The sequence below is a fragment of the Acomys minous genome (assembly GCF_964271855.1).
Source record: "Acomys minous genome assembly, chromosome: 3".
Lineage (NCBI taxonomy): Eukaryota > Metazoa > Chordata > Mammalia > Rodentia > Muridae > Acomys > Acomys minous.
The window spans coordinates 93709825-93725368 of record NC_140485.1 but is presented as its reverse complement, the minus strand read 5'-3'; the positions used below and the strand labels follow the sequence as shown (position 1 = coordinate 93725368).

The window sequence follows — 15544 nt, the reverse complement described above, 5'->3', positions numbered from 1 at the left end:
CTGGGTTGGTCTTGAGACAGGGTTTCTCTGTGTGGCTGTCCTGGATTCACTCTGTAGGCCAGGCTGGCCTCAAACTCACAGAGACCCGCTTGCCTCTGCTTCCCTGAGTTATTTTAGTCACTTTGTTTAAAAGATGGTTTTATATCTTAGCTCCACTTCTTAAAAATATTTTCTGAGGGGGCAGCAAGGTTGCTGGGCAGGAAAAGGATTGCTTGAGGGCCACCCCGGTAACTGTATAGTAATAAGATCTCATCTCTAAGTGAGAGCAGGCTCCCTGGTCCTTAGCGATTCTGAAAGCCAGCTGGTCTATAAGGAGAGCTGCTTTTAGGTTGGGCCCAATCCTAGTACCTAGAAGTAGCTTCCTGCTTGGCTGTTCTCTGTAACACTTGCTCTGCCCTCTGAGCTGCCTCCCTTTTCTGTGAGACTTAGTTCATACTTAAAACTATGTCGTGGGCGATTGTTTGCTTGCTTCTTAATTTAATTTAACATTTTTTCACACCACATATTTTGATCATATTCTTCCCAGCCCAACTTTACATTCTCTCTCTTTAAAAAGAAAAAGAAATACTGAGTGTTGCACAACGCTCTGATGTTGTCTGCTGTTGGAGACGCAAAGCTGGGTGTTCAGAAACTCCTGTTTCCTTTAGCTCACCCCAAACCACCTCCATAAAGCCTGAGATTGCTGTGACGCTTACTTCACGCTCTGAAAGTCGCATCCATGCTTCTTTAGGAGACAGACCTCTGTACTTTGAACTGAGAGTGAAGCTGCTGTGAGGTAATTCCCTTAAAGCTCAAAGAAGCTGCTGTGTCAGGATGAGAGGCCTTCCCATCACCATCTGCAATGTTCGGGGGGGGGGGGGGGGGTTTGTTGTTGTTGTTGTTGTTGTTGTAAATAGAATTTCATGTAACTCCTGCTAATCTCAAATTCACTGTGTAGTTGAGGATGATCTCGAACTATTGATCTCCTGCCTACACCTCCCAAATTCTGGGATTGTAAGTATATACTACCACACCCAGCTCACACCTGTTATTACTGTCATCATCACCACCACCACCACCACCACCATCATCTTCATCATCTTCATCGTCACCATGTGCAAGCCCCGCAGGTATATGAAGGTCAGCAGACAACTCTTAGGGAGTATGTTCTCTCCTTTTACTTTCGCATGGATTCTGGGGCTCGCACTCAAACCTTTACCTGCTGAACCATCTTGTCGGCCCACGTTTTTAATTTGTTCTTTTTCCTCATACTGTTTCTCTCTTTGGGAAACTTTCTAAGAATACACTGGAAATGTGACGCAGTTTCATTCCCAGCCCAGCAAGTCTTTAGCTCTTCTTTTGTGCTCTAATGTTTTTGGTTGTGAGCCTAGCCTCTAATGGCTGAGCCATCTCTCTAGCCCTATTTTATGCTCTAAAATGCTTGCAAATTGAACAGCTCTCTTTAGTTTGTCTCTTGTATTGTATGTGTGCCCATATACACTGTGTATGTTACAGTGAAAGCTAGCGGGTACTTCCAGCATCGGCCTAAAATCTCCTTATCTAGCTAAGTTTATTAAAGGTACTTTATTTTAGTTGGTAAAAGATGTCTGTGTTTCCAGTTACCACAGCAGAATTTTTCCTGTAACAGTTTGCTCACTGCCTTTTTAGCTTATGCTAAAAGGAAACCATTTTCACCCCCTACGTTGTTTAGACTCAGTTTAGCCTTTTGTTATTACAACACTATTCATAAGTATTTAATTTACTTATCAAATACCTATTATTTCATAGCAGGCCATTGTGTATTTTGGTGACTTGGCACCACCGTTTTCATTTTTACCTGTCTGAATTGACTGAAAGTCTTCTGCCAAGGGTCATGCAACCCTTTTGACTGCTTAAAGTCAGTCCACACTTGTATGTTTTGTGGGCTTTCCTTAAACTTTGCTTGCAACTTGTTTATTGATGTTCTATTGGCCAAGCCCAGAGTTAATGTGGAGGGGTGAAATGGGAGCCTGGAAACCACATTATATTCGCACAGAGTCATCTAGAATTAGTTAGATTCCAGCAGAGCCCCAGCTCCACATTACTGTGCCCCTGAGAACTCTTTCCATCAGTGTGCAGCAATTTTCTCCCCTATAATGGAGGAGTAATAATACCTATCACAGGGTTGAGGGGAGGCTTAAATTTTCAGTGACTGCTTGCTTTTGTTTTAATGTGCGTGAGGGGTAATTTCTGGTTTTGTGGTGCTTTAAGACAGAGTCTCGTACTGTAACCCAGGCTGGGCTGGAACTCACTGTGTAACTCCTGGCAGTCCTCTGCGCTCAGCCTCCCGAGTGCCGGCTCTGTAGGCATGACCCACCATGCTCCCATCCTACTGTTTTGTTTTGCTTGTTCTGCTTTGTCACGTGCATTGTCTTCCATCAGATTTCGTTCTGCAGGGTTGATATACTTGGAAGTTTTTGTTTGGTTATAAAAGATAATACTGTCATTCTCATACAAAGTGTACAAAAGTATGTAAAAGGAAATAGGCATCCCCTGACGTCTCATGGAATTCAGTCCAGATCTTTGAGCTCCTCAGGCCTTTCTGTCTTATTCTCTACTGAAGGCATATGCATCCATCTTAGTCTCCAAGACATGGTCCTTGAAGAAAGAGGCCATGTTTCTGGAAATCCCCTAGCTTTACATGTAGGACTGAAAGAGACAATGTGACAAAGCATTTAGCCCATGCCTTACACAGACCATATTCACATTTAACTGGTACTATAACTGAAGACTCCCAGAAACCTTAAGCTAGGTGAGGCAGCAGTGTGCTTTGAGAGCAAGGTGTGTCAGCGAACCTGGGGAGGTAGCGCTCCCGCCATCATTAACCTGAGACCAGACTTGTAGGGTAGAGTAAGGAAGATTACAGAGACACCCCAGACTAGTCAGTACAGTGATCTCTAAAAGCTTAATTAGGAAAGCTTTCCCCAAATCACATGTGTATGGTTTTATTTTTGAGAACTGAATCCTGGCATTGGTCATAAAGTGATAAATTCTTGACACTTAGACAAACATTTTCTTTGTGTTTTAGTCAAAGAAGTTTGGCAGAGATCACAGAGCTTATCCACACGGCTCTCCTGGTGCATCGTGGGATAGTAAATTTAAGTGAATTGCAGTCTTCTGATGGACCGCTGAAAGACATGCAGTTCGGAAACAAAATCGCTATCCTGAGTGGAGACTTTCTCCTAGCAAACGCCTGCAATGGACTAGCTCTTCTACAGAACACAAAGGTAAAAACAGACAGGGCTCGCTGTGCCTGCGTGGCTACAGGTGGCTCATGCTTGGCTACGGAAGCCACAGAGGTCTGTGTGTCCCTGTGGGGATGCTCACTGACACTGATGCAAGTGACATCAGCAGTGTCAACATGAGGTAAAGGAGACTAGTGCTTCTGAGGAGCAGAAGTGAGTCACACAGCTGTCATCTCAGCATTCTGAGGCAGAGGCAGGGCGATTGTGAGTTCAAGGCCAAGGGAAAACAAGCACACAGGAGGATGAGGCAAGAGGATTAGTACAAGTTCAGGGCTATAGAGTAAACCAAAACTAAAAATCCAAATATAAATCCAAAATAAAAGAGCAAGGCTGGGGATCTAGCGCAGTAGCAGAATGCTTGCCTGGCTTGTATGGCAGGAAGAGAGAGGCAGGGGGAGGGGGTGGGGAGGGGTGGGGAAGGAGACTGAAAACACTTAAAGCCTTGAAGTATTTTAAATATTTATCTGAACAGCATAATCTGGAATGGGGAACTTGCTGTGCAGGTGTATCTATTGCATCATTGTAGAGTTATCTGCAATAGTAAAAAGTGAGCAGAATAATATCAAATAGTGAAGGATTTACATGATGTATCTAAATGCGTATTAAATATGCATTAAAATTTGTGAAAAATGTTAAATAGCGTAGGGAAGTGTCCATACCATAATATGTGCTTGCAAAAAAAAAGCATTGAAAATAATAACTTATACACTTAATTTATACTTTATACTTTAAACTTATACTTTAAGCAAGTTCTTGCCCATGTAACAAAAAAATAATCCTCATATATAAAGGAATGAATGAACAACTACAAGGAAATACATCAAAATAATAATTAGTCCACTGCTTCATGAGATTGTAGATAATCTTTGTTATATTTTTGTTTGAGACAAGGTTTCACTGTGTGACCTCAAATCTGTAGTGCTCCTGTTGGCTCAGACTCCCAAGTGTGCAGAGGCAGAAGGATTATGGGAGTTTTCTGGCCATTAACCCAGCTCTTGTGTGCTCTCCTAGACTTGAACTTGTGAAGATCTTTCCTCTGTCTCTGAAGTGCTGAGATTAGTCACATCCTGCCAATGCACAGCCTTAAAAACTATATTCTTTAGGAAAATAGAGGCCTGGACAGGTGGCTCAGCAGTTAAGAGCACTGGCTGCTCTTCCAGAGGACCCAGGTTCAATACCCAGCTCCGACGTGGCAGCTCACAACTGTCTGTAACTTCAGTTGCAGGGGGTTCAGTGGCCTTTTCTGGCATCTATGGTCACTGCTGGTGAACAGGCGAAAAAAAAAAAGTATCCGTAATACAGTGTTAGATATGGCTAAGAAACAAACTCAAGTATGTGAATATCCATCAAGAATAGTTGTTTTAAATCAGGTGTGGTGGCGGACACTTTTAATCTCAGTGCTTGGGAGGCAGAAGCAGGCAGATAGATCTCTGTGGGTTTGAGAGCAGCTTGGTCTAGATACCAGATTCCAGTGTCTGCGCTTTGAGACATTTCTCAGAGGACTTACAGGACAGGACTCTTCTGCATGTGTCTCATTGGCCAGCATTTAGTAGCCTGCTCACCGTCAGGGAAGGAGGCTAAGAGTGTGCCTTGTTTGGTGGATAGATAACCAGCCAGAAATACAAAAGATGCCGAGAGACAGTAGCATCCTGTCCCTACCTATCCACCATGGTTTTGTACTTCAGGCTAGCACGTATTTCATGAGCTGTAGCCACAGCTTTTAAAGGAGAAGGTGGTGTGATGATTTTACATGGGAAAAACGAATTACCAGCATGAGACAGATGCAGAGCCTCTGCTGCTTGCTTCATGGCCGACTCCTCCCTCCTCTCTCTGCAGCATGCGTTTGATTGGGCCTCACTGGTTTTATCACGGACCCACAGGCAAGAGCGAGTCTTTAACTGTCTCTGGGAGTCACTGGCCTATGGTCTGTCCTGCCTTTCTGCCCCTGCTGTGGTCTGTGACAAGTATGGGCCTTCCCTGGAGAAGGGAAAGCCTCCCAGGGGTAAAGTTGGGGAGAGTATTTTGAGTGCATTGGGCTGCACGTGCCTGAGGCACAAACAGTGGCCACTATGGATTAGACCCAAGTACCTGAGGGGAGGAAATATTCAAGATCTGTTACTTAATTGTCCCTAGTTCTGTGTTCTGAGAGTTAGCCTCAACTTTGTCTTACCCTGGAAAAAAGAACAACTAAGGCTTATTACTTTCAAACAAATTTCTCTTTGTTTTCCTCTTGTCAGTTTGAATTTACTTCGCACCATCCTGTGATACCAGATGAATGCACGGTTTAATACACCACAATCAAGTTTAACACTTTACGGTGCTACCCCAGCTTCTCCGTGCTGTCTAACAGAAGTGTAGTGGTGCTTTTATGTGAAAGTACAGTTGGGCCATAATGATGCAAACAAATAATTGTGTAAACTACTTCCCTTTGAAGGAATAACATTTAAAACATTCTCTTTCCTTTAACTAACTTGTACCAGCCACATTTTCTTCCTTTCACTGTGGCTCAATTGCAATGAAAATGGAGGTTTTATTCCCATGAAAATCAAATCAGACTCTGAAATCTTCTCTTGGTGTTCAGCACTCAAAGGCATCACTATACATGCTCCAGAACCCAGGACCTCCACTACCTGCCACGTTCGGCACTGGGTTTCATCAGCACCGCTTGATTTACAAAGAGACGACAAGGAGAAGGCGAAGGAAAGCTGAGCATGTCCAGCAGCAGTGGCCTGAGAAATAGCGAGCAGATTCCCCTCCCTTGGAGCCCTAGCCCTTATAGCCTCTGCACGGACTGCTCCCTCACATTTGCCCCCCCACCCCACCCCCACCCCCCCACCCCCGCCAGCAGGACATCCCCTTTCAGCTTGGGTGTGTGTCTCTCTGGGGTTGGTGGTTGTAAGGTGAAGCCTTTATTCCATGCGTCCCTCCTTTTGATCCCAAGCGTGGCTCTTCTCTGCCTGTCCTTCAAAGGCTCACCGAAGATTCCACAGGCTCATCTTCTGCAACAGACTTAGCGTGCCATGTCCACAGATCCGTGGTTGATCTCCAGATCTAAGCACTTCACAGCCATCATTTGATCAGAATAGGTGAGGTCCAAATTGTGTGAACAGTACTGTGAATGGCAGAGGCCGTGAAGGGAAACAAAGTGCGTGGGGTCAGGCGTTCTCTGGCAAACACCTCCCCACATTCACAGCCAGCCCTTTTAACTGATCGCTTGCTTCTGTTTCCCTCAGAATAGTATTTAAAGGAACGTGAATATTTTATAGCACAGGACCTATTTTATTAAACAAGACTTACCTCTAATAATGATTACAATCTTGGAATACTTAGATTCTATATGATGTTTTAATTTTCTTTTATACGAAAAAATTGTAAACAAAGGTGAATTAAATAGACACCATGGTAAAGAGGGATGGGGCAGAACGTGACGCAGAGTTCCTGTGGTAACATGTCACAATTTTCCACTGTCACAGCCTGCTTTCTTTTTTTTTTTTTCTTTTTTTTTCTTTTTTTTTTCTTTTGATGGCTAAAGTTGGCATGTTTGTAGCAGTTTTAATGTTTTATAGCTTATTCATTCTACTAGTTTTCTGTTTTCTTCTGCTAGTGGGTTTGCAAGCTACATGGTATGTTTCCCTCGGCCTCCAGGGGCAGACTGTTAGCTGAAGGTTTCCACACTCAGAAGGAATTCAGAGCTGATTTATAATTGCCAAGGGTAAAATTAGCAAAGTCAATTATTCTCCCTTTGGCTTTTCCCTAAAGATATTAGGGTTCTTCTAGGTAATTGCCTTAGGTAACACTTAGACTTTTAAATATTCCTGAATATAGAAAATGGCATATTAATCCTGAAACAAAAGTCTTATTATTATTATTATAGATGGAGTCAAAAGTACAAATTAAGAAGATTTTGAATTCAAGAGTGACTCTAAAAATGAATGGTTGAGTTTTCATTCATTCATTCAGCTATGGAACTTTTTTTTAGTACTCCATTATGTAAGACCTGGACTAAACCTTCAGCTTTTGGAGCCATACATTCCCTCATGCCACGGACATAGGTGCGCATGCCACTGACATAGGTGCGCATGCCACTGACATAGGTGCGCATGCCACTGACATAGGTGCGCATGCCACTGACATAGGTGTGCATGCCACTGACATAGGTGCACGTAGGACATACTGTAATGTTCATCTAGCTATTATGATCATGTGCTCACTTCTGAATTTAAACTTCTAGTTTTTGAGCATCAAATTATTACAGTGACATGTTAAATAATTAAAGGGTGGATCATAAAATAGAAAAGCAATATAATTTAAAGATTTTTTAAAAATGTGTGTGTAGTATGTAAAATTCTGTGAGTATATATGTACCATGTGCATGCAAGAGCCCTTGGAGACTGAAGAGGACGTCAGAGCCTCTAGAACTGGAGTTAAAGCGGTCACGAGCTGCCATGTGAGTGTGAGAACGAACCCAGGGGCTCTACAGGAATCCTATGAGCTCTAAACTGCTGAGCCATGTTTCCAGCCGCTCCAACTTGTCACTTAGCAAACCATTGCAGATTTTCTTTGGTATTTATGTAGACTGGATCTGGATTTTTAAGATTAGTCCAAAGTGCAAATAAGACATTTTATTTAGGGAACTACTTGCCATTCTTTTTTGTGGGGGAGGGGGAAAAGAGTGGCCTTATTTTTATAGTAAGGAGCCTAACATTTAAATAAGTTCTAACTGAGAGACACACACACGTAGTCATTTTCACTGAATGAGCCTACTGCTGTTCATCAAATGGGAGACTGGGAGTCAGCCTGCTCTTGTCTCACACCCAAGAGCATTGTTATGATGTCAGTCTTGGGCTATTCTATTAAGCATTAGTGATTTGCAGTTCTAAATAACTGGCAGCACAGATGTACTCCTTGTGAGGATATATCTCCTTATGTTAATTCTGTCTTCCTACAGGCATAAATATGCTGTTTACAAGGAAGAATTTTGTTTGTGTAAATATGTTCAATTTATGCATATAAATCTTCTTGGTATATTTGTGTGTATGTATATGTGTATTATATTTGTGTATATATGTGTATTTACTTAGGTGTGTGTACATGTGGGTGTGAGGAAGATAGCGTGTGCATATGCATGTGATGGCCAAAGGCTATGTTAGTGTTTTCCTCAGTTGCTCCCTACCTAATGTTTTATTTATTAATTTTAAGTCAGAGTCTCACTGTATATGCCTGGCTGACCTAGAACTTACCCTATAAAACAGGTTGGCGTGGTACTCAGAGATCTGGCTGGCTCTGCCTCCTGAATGCTGGGGCTAAAGGCATGCACCACTTTGCCCAGCCAACTCTCAGATTTGTTTGTTTGGGTTTTTGAGGGGGTTGTTTTTCTTGAGGCAGGGTCTCCCTGATTCTGGCTGGACTTTGGGGATCGGCTCACCTGGCTAGTCTATACCTCCCCTGTGATGGGGTTGCAGGAATGCTTTGCCACCCTGGGGTCTTACACCGGTGCTGGAGAGCAAGCCTTCATCCTTGCATGATGGGCACTTGACAGACCAGGCGTCTCCTCAGCCTAAATATTTTAAGTAAACAGGTTGCTATTGGAGTTTGTGTTTGTCCTGCGTATTAACATCAATTTTACTTCCTAGTTTAAAAACATGCTACATATATGAACTTAGGTTTCCCCTTCCCCTACCATATAGATTTAATATAAGCATTTTTTGAGGCATTTTGAGATGTAGATCTGTGGTAGAGAGTTCTTGTAGGCCCTGGGCTTTGTCTTCAGTGTTCAGGGTCAAAGATCTAAAATGGGCATTATTATGACAATGCGTTTATACCCTTGCTAGCATTTTTACTTATAGAGATTATTTATTGGGGCGGGAGGAGCTTCTGTGAGACATTATCTCATGTAGCCTAAGCTGTCCTCAAACTTGCTTTGTAGCTGAGCTTAACCTTGAATTTTCACCCTCCTGTCTCCACCTACTGAGGATTATAGGCATATGCCATCACATACTCAGCAGTTATTGTGTTAATATCTTTAGCCTCTTTAGTTTGACACCGAATTTAATATTCTACCTTGCATACAATCCACTTGTGTATAGATATTCATGGCCAGAGTATGTAGTACAATAGGGAAGTAGACTGTTATGTAACAATAAGGCACCTTCTCTATGTCAGTTAAATAATTACTATCATGAAAATACAATTCCAAAACTAATTTTTCATCATTTGCTAACATAGATATGTATAGATTTCACTTTCTGAGTCTGCTTCCTTGATGTTTAAAGTAATAAATTACTAGTATATGTAAAGCATACTAAAAAAAACCTAGAAAGCAAACTAGCATCATATCTTTTAAAATGTGTTATCTCATTAAAGCCTTGAGTGAAAACAATGTAATTTTCTTTGGCAGAGAAGGTCACATCCCGTCCTGTAAAGTGAACGCTTCTTTCAGGGTCTGACAAAGTGGGAGCCTTGCAGCAAAACAGGAAAAACCTCCTGCATTCTTCAGAAGCACAGCTTTTCAAATGTGTTGAGCTGGGCCTGCACCATGCTTGGCTGCACAGGCTATAGTATAGTAATCTTTTTCTTGTTCTTTGAGACAGTTTCTAGGCAAGCAAGGCACAAGAGTTAGGAACAGTACAACTTTGATTCGTGAGCTGCTTTTGAGAAGGTGTGCCCTCTGGACCCCATATATGTGGGACACATATACACATACCCTCTAAGTCATGCATGCACACAAAATAATAATAAATATAAAATAATAAATAAATAAATAAAAACAATTTTTTTTGCCTCTGCATCCCAAGTGTGTATTATTGTGTCTAACACTTGATTTGGCTTTTGAAAATATTTTTCAGTTCATTGAAATTTCATACAGTCTGTTTTTATCATATTTACCCCCTCATGTAATTCCCCTCCCGTATCTACCCGCGTCACCCTGACCTGCCTACCCACCCAACGCCGAGGTGTGTTCCCTGCTCCAGATCAAGTCGAGATTGTGCTGCTCAATCACTTGTGGATGTCAGGCTTGCCCTGAACTACGGTTCACTAACCGGCTTTAAAGGAAGTGGATGCTCCCTCTCCCAGAAGTTTTCCAATGCCAATAGCTCCTCAGCTGGTGGTCGGATTTTGTGTGGACTTCTCTATGCTGTCACACACTGCCCTGCTGTGTCTGGAAAACACTGTTTGTTTGAAATCATCAACTTCTGGCCTTTGCAGTCTTTTCACCCACTATTTCCCAAAGTTCCCTGAGTCCTGCATGTATGTATGTATGTATGTATGTATCATGTATGTGTATATACATCATATACACGTATACATGTACACACACACCATATTTAGGGCTAAGCCCTCCACAGTCTCATAGTATCTACATGTTGACTAGTTGATTATCTCTGTATTAATTGCAGTCTATTACAAGAAGAAGCTCTTCTTAGGAGTGTTGAGAGATGTACTGATGCATATGTATAGCAATGAATCATTATAACACTATGCCTATTTACAGCTTAATAGTAGATTCTCCGCTAGGGCCTATGAACTATGTAGCCACAGGTTCTTGCCTCTGTTCACAGTGGCAGGAACGGATCCCATCTCGTGGAGTGGGCCTTACAGCCAATCAGAAGTCATTGGTGACTCCCGTAACATCTGCACCGTTAATGACCAGTGGGCATATCTTGTCAGGCCATTCGTTATTGTAACTGGCAGGGTTTGCAGCTGGATGAAACTGGTGGTTACTTTTCTCCTCCAGTAGCATGGGTGTCACCCTCCAGCACTATGAAAGCTAAATAAATTATAAAAGAAAAGGAAAAGGAAAGCATGGTGGTGCCTGACTAATCCTCACCCTTGAGAGGCAGGACAGGAGGAGATCATGAGTCTCATTGTCCACTACTTAACAAGTTTGAAGCCAGCCTAGTCTGCATGAGACCCTATCTCAAAACTTCTTAAAAGTGGAGAAGCAGCGATAGGGAATTACAGTTAAAAATGAAATAATCCTCTTGTAGGTTTCTAGGACCCTCTGGATCCACCTACTTCCCTATCCCCTATATTTTTCTCACCTAGAGTCTCAATAGGATGTCCTCACCTCTATCCCACTTTCCTGGTAGGTGCAGACTTTCATGGGACATGCCCCTTGGGCTAGTGTCCAGTTATAAGTGAGTGTATACCATTTGAGTCTTTCTGCTTCTGGGTTAGCTCACTCATTATGATCATTTCCAGTTCAATCCATTTGTCCACAAATTTCGGGAATTCCTTGTTTTTAATAGCTGAATAGTATTCCATAGTGTGAATGTACCACAGTTTCTTTATCCATTCTTCTACTGAGGGACACTTTGGCTGTTTCCATGTTCTGGCGATTATGAATAAGGCTGCTATGAACATGGGTGGATCTGAGCCCAGGGGTTCTGCTTGATCTAAGGCACCAACCAAGGATAACATGTGCAGTCATCATCAAACCCCTACCCAGATCTAGCCAAGGGACAGAACATTCTCCACAGTTAAGTGGAGACTGGGGACTGACTTTCACAGGATCTCTGGTGCCCCATATTTGGCCATGTCCCTTTGTTGGGGAGGCCCAATGGCACTCGGAGGAAGGATAGCGGACTACCAAGAAGAGACTTGATACCCTAACACCACATTCAGGGGGAGGAGGTCCCCCTCAGTCACAGTCATAGGGAAGGGGGATTGGGGTGAAAGTGGGAGGGAGGGAGGAATGGGAAGATGCATGGGATGGGATAGAAAATGAGATGTAATATGAATTATTTTATTTTTCAATAAAAATGTGTTTTTAAAAAATGAAATAATCCTAGGATAGAATATATACCCTCATCCTCTTATTAAGCCCAATTTTCTTTTAACTGTCAACATTTAAAGATAAATTAGCAAATATTTGTATTTGGTTTTCCCCTTAGTTTATTTAGTTGCTAACATTATAAGGATTTAGTTTTCTAGTCATCTTTTTTTTTAATTGCAAGAAGATGGCATTTCTAATGTTATGAAGTAAGTAACCAAGCTTTTGTAGAGGACCTCTTTATAACTTTGTTTTGTTAGGAAAGTGTGGTGCAAGCTCCAAACAACTGACTTGCATGCGTAGTTGCAAACTGCAGTGCATTTGTAATCAGATGCCTACTCTGTTCTACCAACATGAAAAAGAAATCCCAAGAGAATTCAAAGGATTGACTGAGACCACTTTTCATTAATAGCTCAGTTGTATTGATATACATTTTTGTCTTAGTATTTCCATCATTTTCTTAACTCTATTAGAGTTGGAAGCACGCAAGGAAAAAAAAATCACCACCAGCCAAGGTTGGCTTGTAGAGCCTAAGCCCAGAAGCAGATTTTATTTATTTAGCAATAGTGACTGGGGAGAGCCCTTCTCACAGCTAATGACCTGCTGCTGTTGTATGCCCAAGGCAAAGCTTAAGGCCATTAGTCCAACAGGTCATTAACTGACAAACGTCTGACCCCAAGGTCGGTTCTGATATTATAACTGTGAAAACATTAAAGTGGGGTTGGAGAAAGTGTGGCTCTGCCAGGGATGTTTCCTTTCAAGCATTTGGGGAAATGCACTTGATTATTTGTTGCTATTCATAAAGTGAATCTCTCTCTCTCTCTCTTTCTCTCTCTCTCTCTCTCTCTCTCTCTCTCTCTCTCTCTCTCTCTCTCTCTTTCTCAATCTCTCATTGAGAAAGGGTCTTGTTTAGCCTAGGCTAAAGTTACTATCAAACCTGCAGTCCTCCTGTCTTAGCCTCCTAAGTATTGAGATTTTAGGGTTATGTCGTCCCACCCAGCTGGACATCTTTAATTGCCTTTGTTCTGGGTTCATTATCAGACAACAATCAGTCAGTCACCTGGAGATTAGGCACCACCAACCATTATGTGCTCAATCTAATACATGTTTCATAGAGGTAAAGCTTGATACAATAAGGCAGAAAGAATGTAAAGAGTCTAGTCTTGGCTTTTGGTTTGTTGCTGTTGTTACTGTTGTTTAAAACAGGGACTCAAGTGCTAGGATTATTGTTGTAGTTAAATACCAGTATGACCTAATAATGTTTATTATTAGGCCTGAAATTATTATTATGGCAGTATTTTCTAACCCGCTAGCAATCAATCAAGACAGACACCTGTTATATTTCAAAATAGCCTAGTTAACCTGGGGCAGGGCAGACATTAATCTCCTAAACTACTTCCCATAGTGGGGCAGGTATCCCCAATCCCATGCCATCCAGTCCCATGCCATCCAGTCCCATGCTGTCTCCTTCTGATAATTTCTGTCAAGCTGATGCTCCCTCTCCCAGAAGTTTTTCAATGCCAATAGCTCCTCAGCGAGGAGTGGGATTTTGTGTGACTTATCCATGCCGTCACACACTGCCCTGCTGTGTCTGGAAAACAGTGTTTCCCTCCCATCCATAATCTCATGTGCTTGCTAGTGTTCTTCTTCTGGGCCAAGTCCTCCATCCACACCAGCCGTGTGTGTCTCCTCCACCTAGCCCATGGCAGCCTTTTTCTTCCTCTCCTCTCCTCTGGTCTCTCTTCCTCCCAGGATTCTCTCTGTCTGCCTTCTCCCTGGAACCCTAGCCATGCCCATCCCATTTGCTATGCCCAGGTGTGATGACCTTTTATTGGTCACATAGGTTAAAGTCTTAGGCAAGGTACAGATAGGGCACAGAGACAGCAAGCAGAAATTAGCATCAAAATACATCACACCAATCTCCCACAGATTGTAGTATAAACCATCACATCCACTTTATGCAGGGCGGGGATTAAGTCCAAGGCGTTGTTCAACTTGGTAGTGTGTGCTTTTAATCCTAGCACTCAGGTGATAGATCTCTCAGTTTGAGGCCAGCCTGGTCTACATGGCATGTTTCACGACAGCCAGAGCTACATAATAGAGAGACTCTCTCTCAAAAAAAAAAAAAAAAAGGCCTGGTGTGGTGACACATTTCTTTAATCCCAGCACCCAGGGGCAGGGGCAGGCAGATCTCTGAGTTTGAGGCCAGTTTGTTCTACACACAGAAACCCTGTCTCAGGGAACCACCCCTCTCCCAAAATAAAATTTAAAAACCCAGGCCTTCATGTATGCTAGGTAAACACTGTGCCCGCTGAGCTGTAGCCTCAGCTCACGCTGTCTTCCCTTCTACTGCACCATCCCCCTTCCTCTCTTGTCCTCCTTCTCTTCTTCTATTAGCTGTGTAACATGCCCGGAATTTGGAGCTCAAGCCAGCCTTCTTTTCCCGCAGCCTGCTTGTCAGTCCTGGGCTTTGTAGCCCCTTAACTCCTGACTCCTCGTGGTGGGGTAAGGATTTCTCTGCAGTATGAAGGAGGCTTCATGGAATGCTTTAGGGAAGTAGCTCATAAGCAAAAGCAAGCTGCGTTTTGGTTTTCGGTTTCCTGTCTGTAAAATCAAGGCAACGTCACGACCATCTTCCAGAGTCTCGACAGGTCTGATGTTTGTAGGGAATTCCGAGAGCTGTAGAAAAGGAGGAAGACTGGGGACATGGAGCTTGAGCCTGCCGTGAAGATGGCGTAGAGTGCGGATAACAACAGAGCACTCGAGCGAGGTTAACAGTCAGGCATACACAGAGAGCCAGGACCTCTTAGATATGCCATGACTATGAAGACTATCTTGCTTTCTCCTTGGTAGACTTCTGTGGAGAAACTTACGTGGCTTCGTCGTCTGTACACTTAAAATACATATGGTAAAGGGCCAGTATACGTTCCTGAGAATGCTGCTGCTGCAACTGATAACTTCAAAGTTATTTCGAAATGGTTATGCTTTCATGTAGTTAATCCACATATTGCAGTGGTATTGGCATGTAACAAAATAGTTTACGTGTATTATGCTAAGAAGAGAAGATATAATTTCAAAGCCGTTTTGGTCTCTTAAACCACTGTCCTCCTCTGACCCCGAGAGAGTGTTTTCCTCTGCATTGGGCCCTTTGGCCAGTGCCCATTTGCATCCCTTGTCACTCCATAATAAACTCGATCTTAACATTATGGGTGGAAGAGGGAGGCAGATTATACGCTGGGTGTGGCCACGCACTGCAGTCCCAATACTTGAGCAGTGTTGGGAGCAGACAACTGATAGGATATACATCTTGGACCAAGATGGCTAACGGTGAGCATCTGGAGCTATGAGTCAGGACAAGATGGCTGACCCCTGATATCCGCGGAACCTGAGGAAAGCAGTGATAGATTCTGTTATAGAACTATTTAAAGCAGAATGACACCTTTATATAGGTATCTATAGATGTGGCCTCGAGGTCAGAGGTATGAACCCTTGCTTTTGCCTCCAGCAG

At 42.8% G+C, this 15544-nt stretch overlaps 1 protein-coding gene across 1 annotated transcript in view; it reads left to right on the top strand.

Annotated features, from left to right (window-relative positions):
• Nucleotides 1-15544, top strand: part of PDSS2 (decaprenyl diphosphate synthase subunit 2) — a 263281-nt gene that overhangs the window by 126453 nt on the left and 121284 nt on the right. The window contains exon 3 of the mRNA XM_084774454.1: nt 3047-3245. Coding sequence (XP_084630580.1) covers nt 3047-3245 — 199 coding nt within the window. The remainder of the gene's footprint in view (nt 1-3046; nt 3246-15544) is intronic.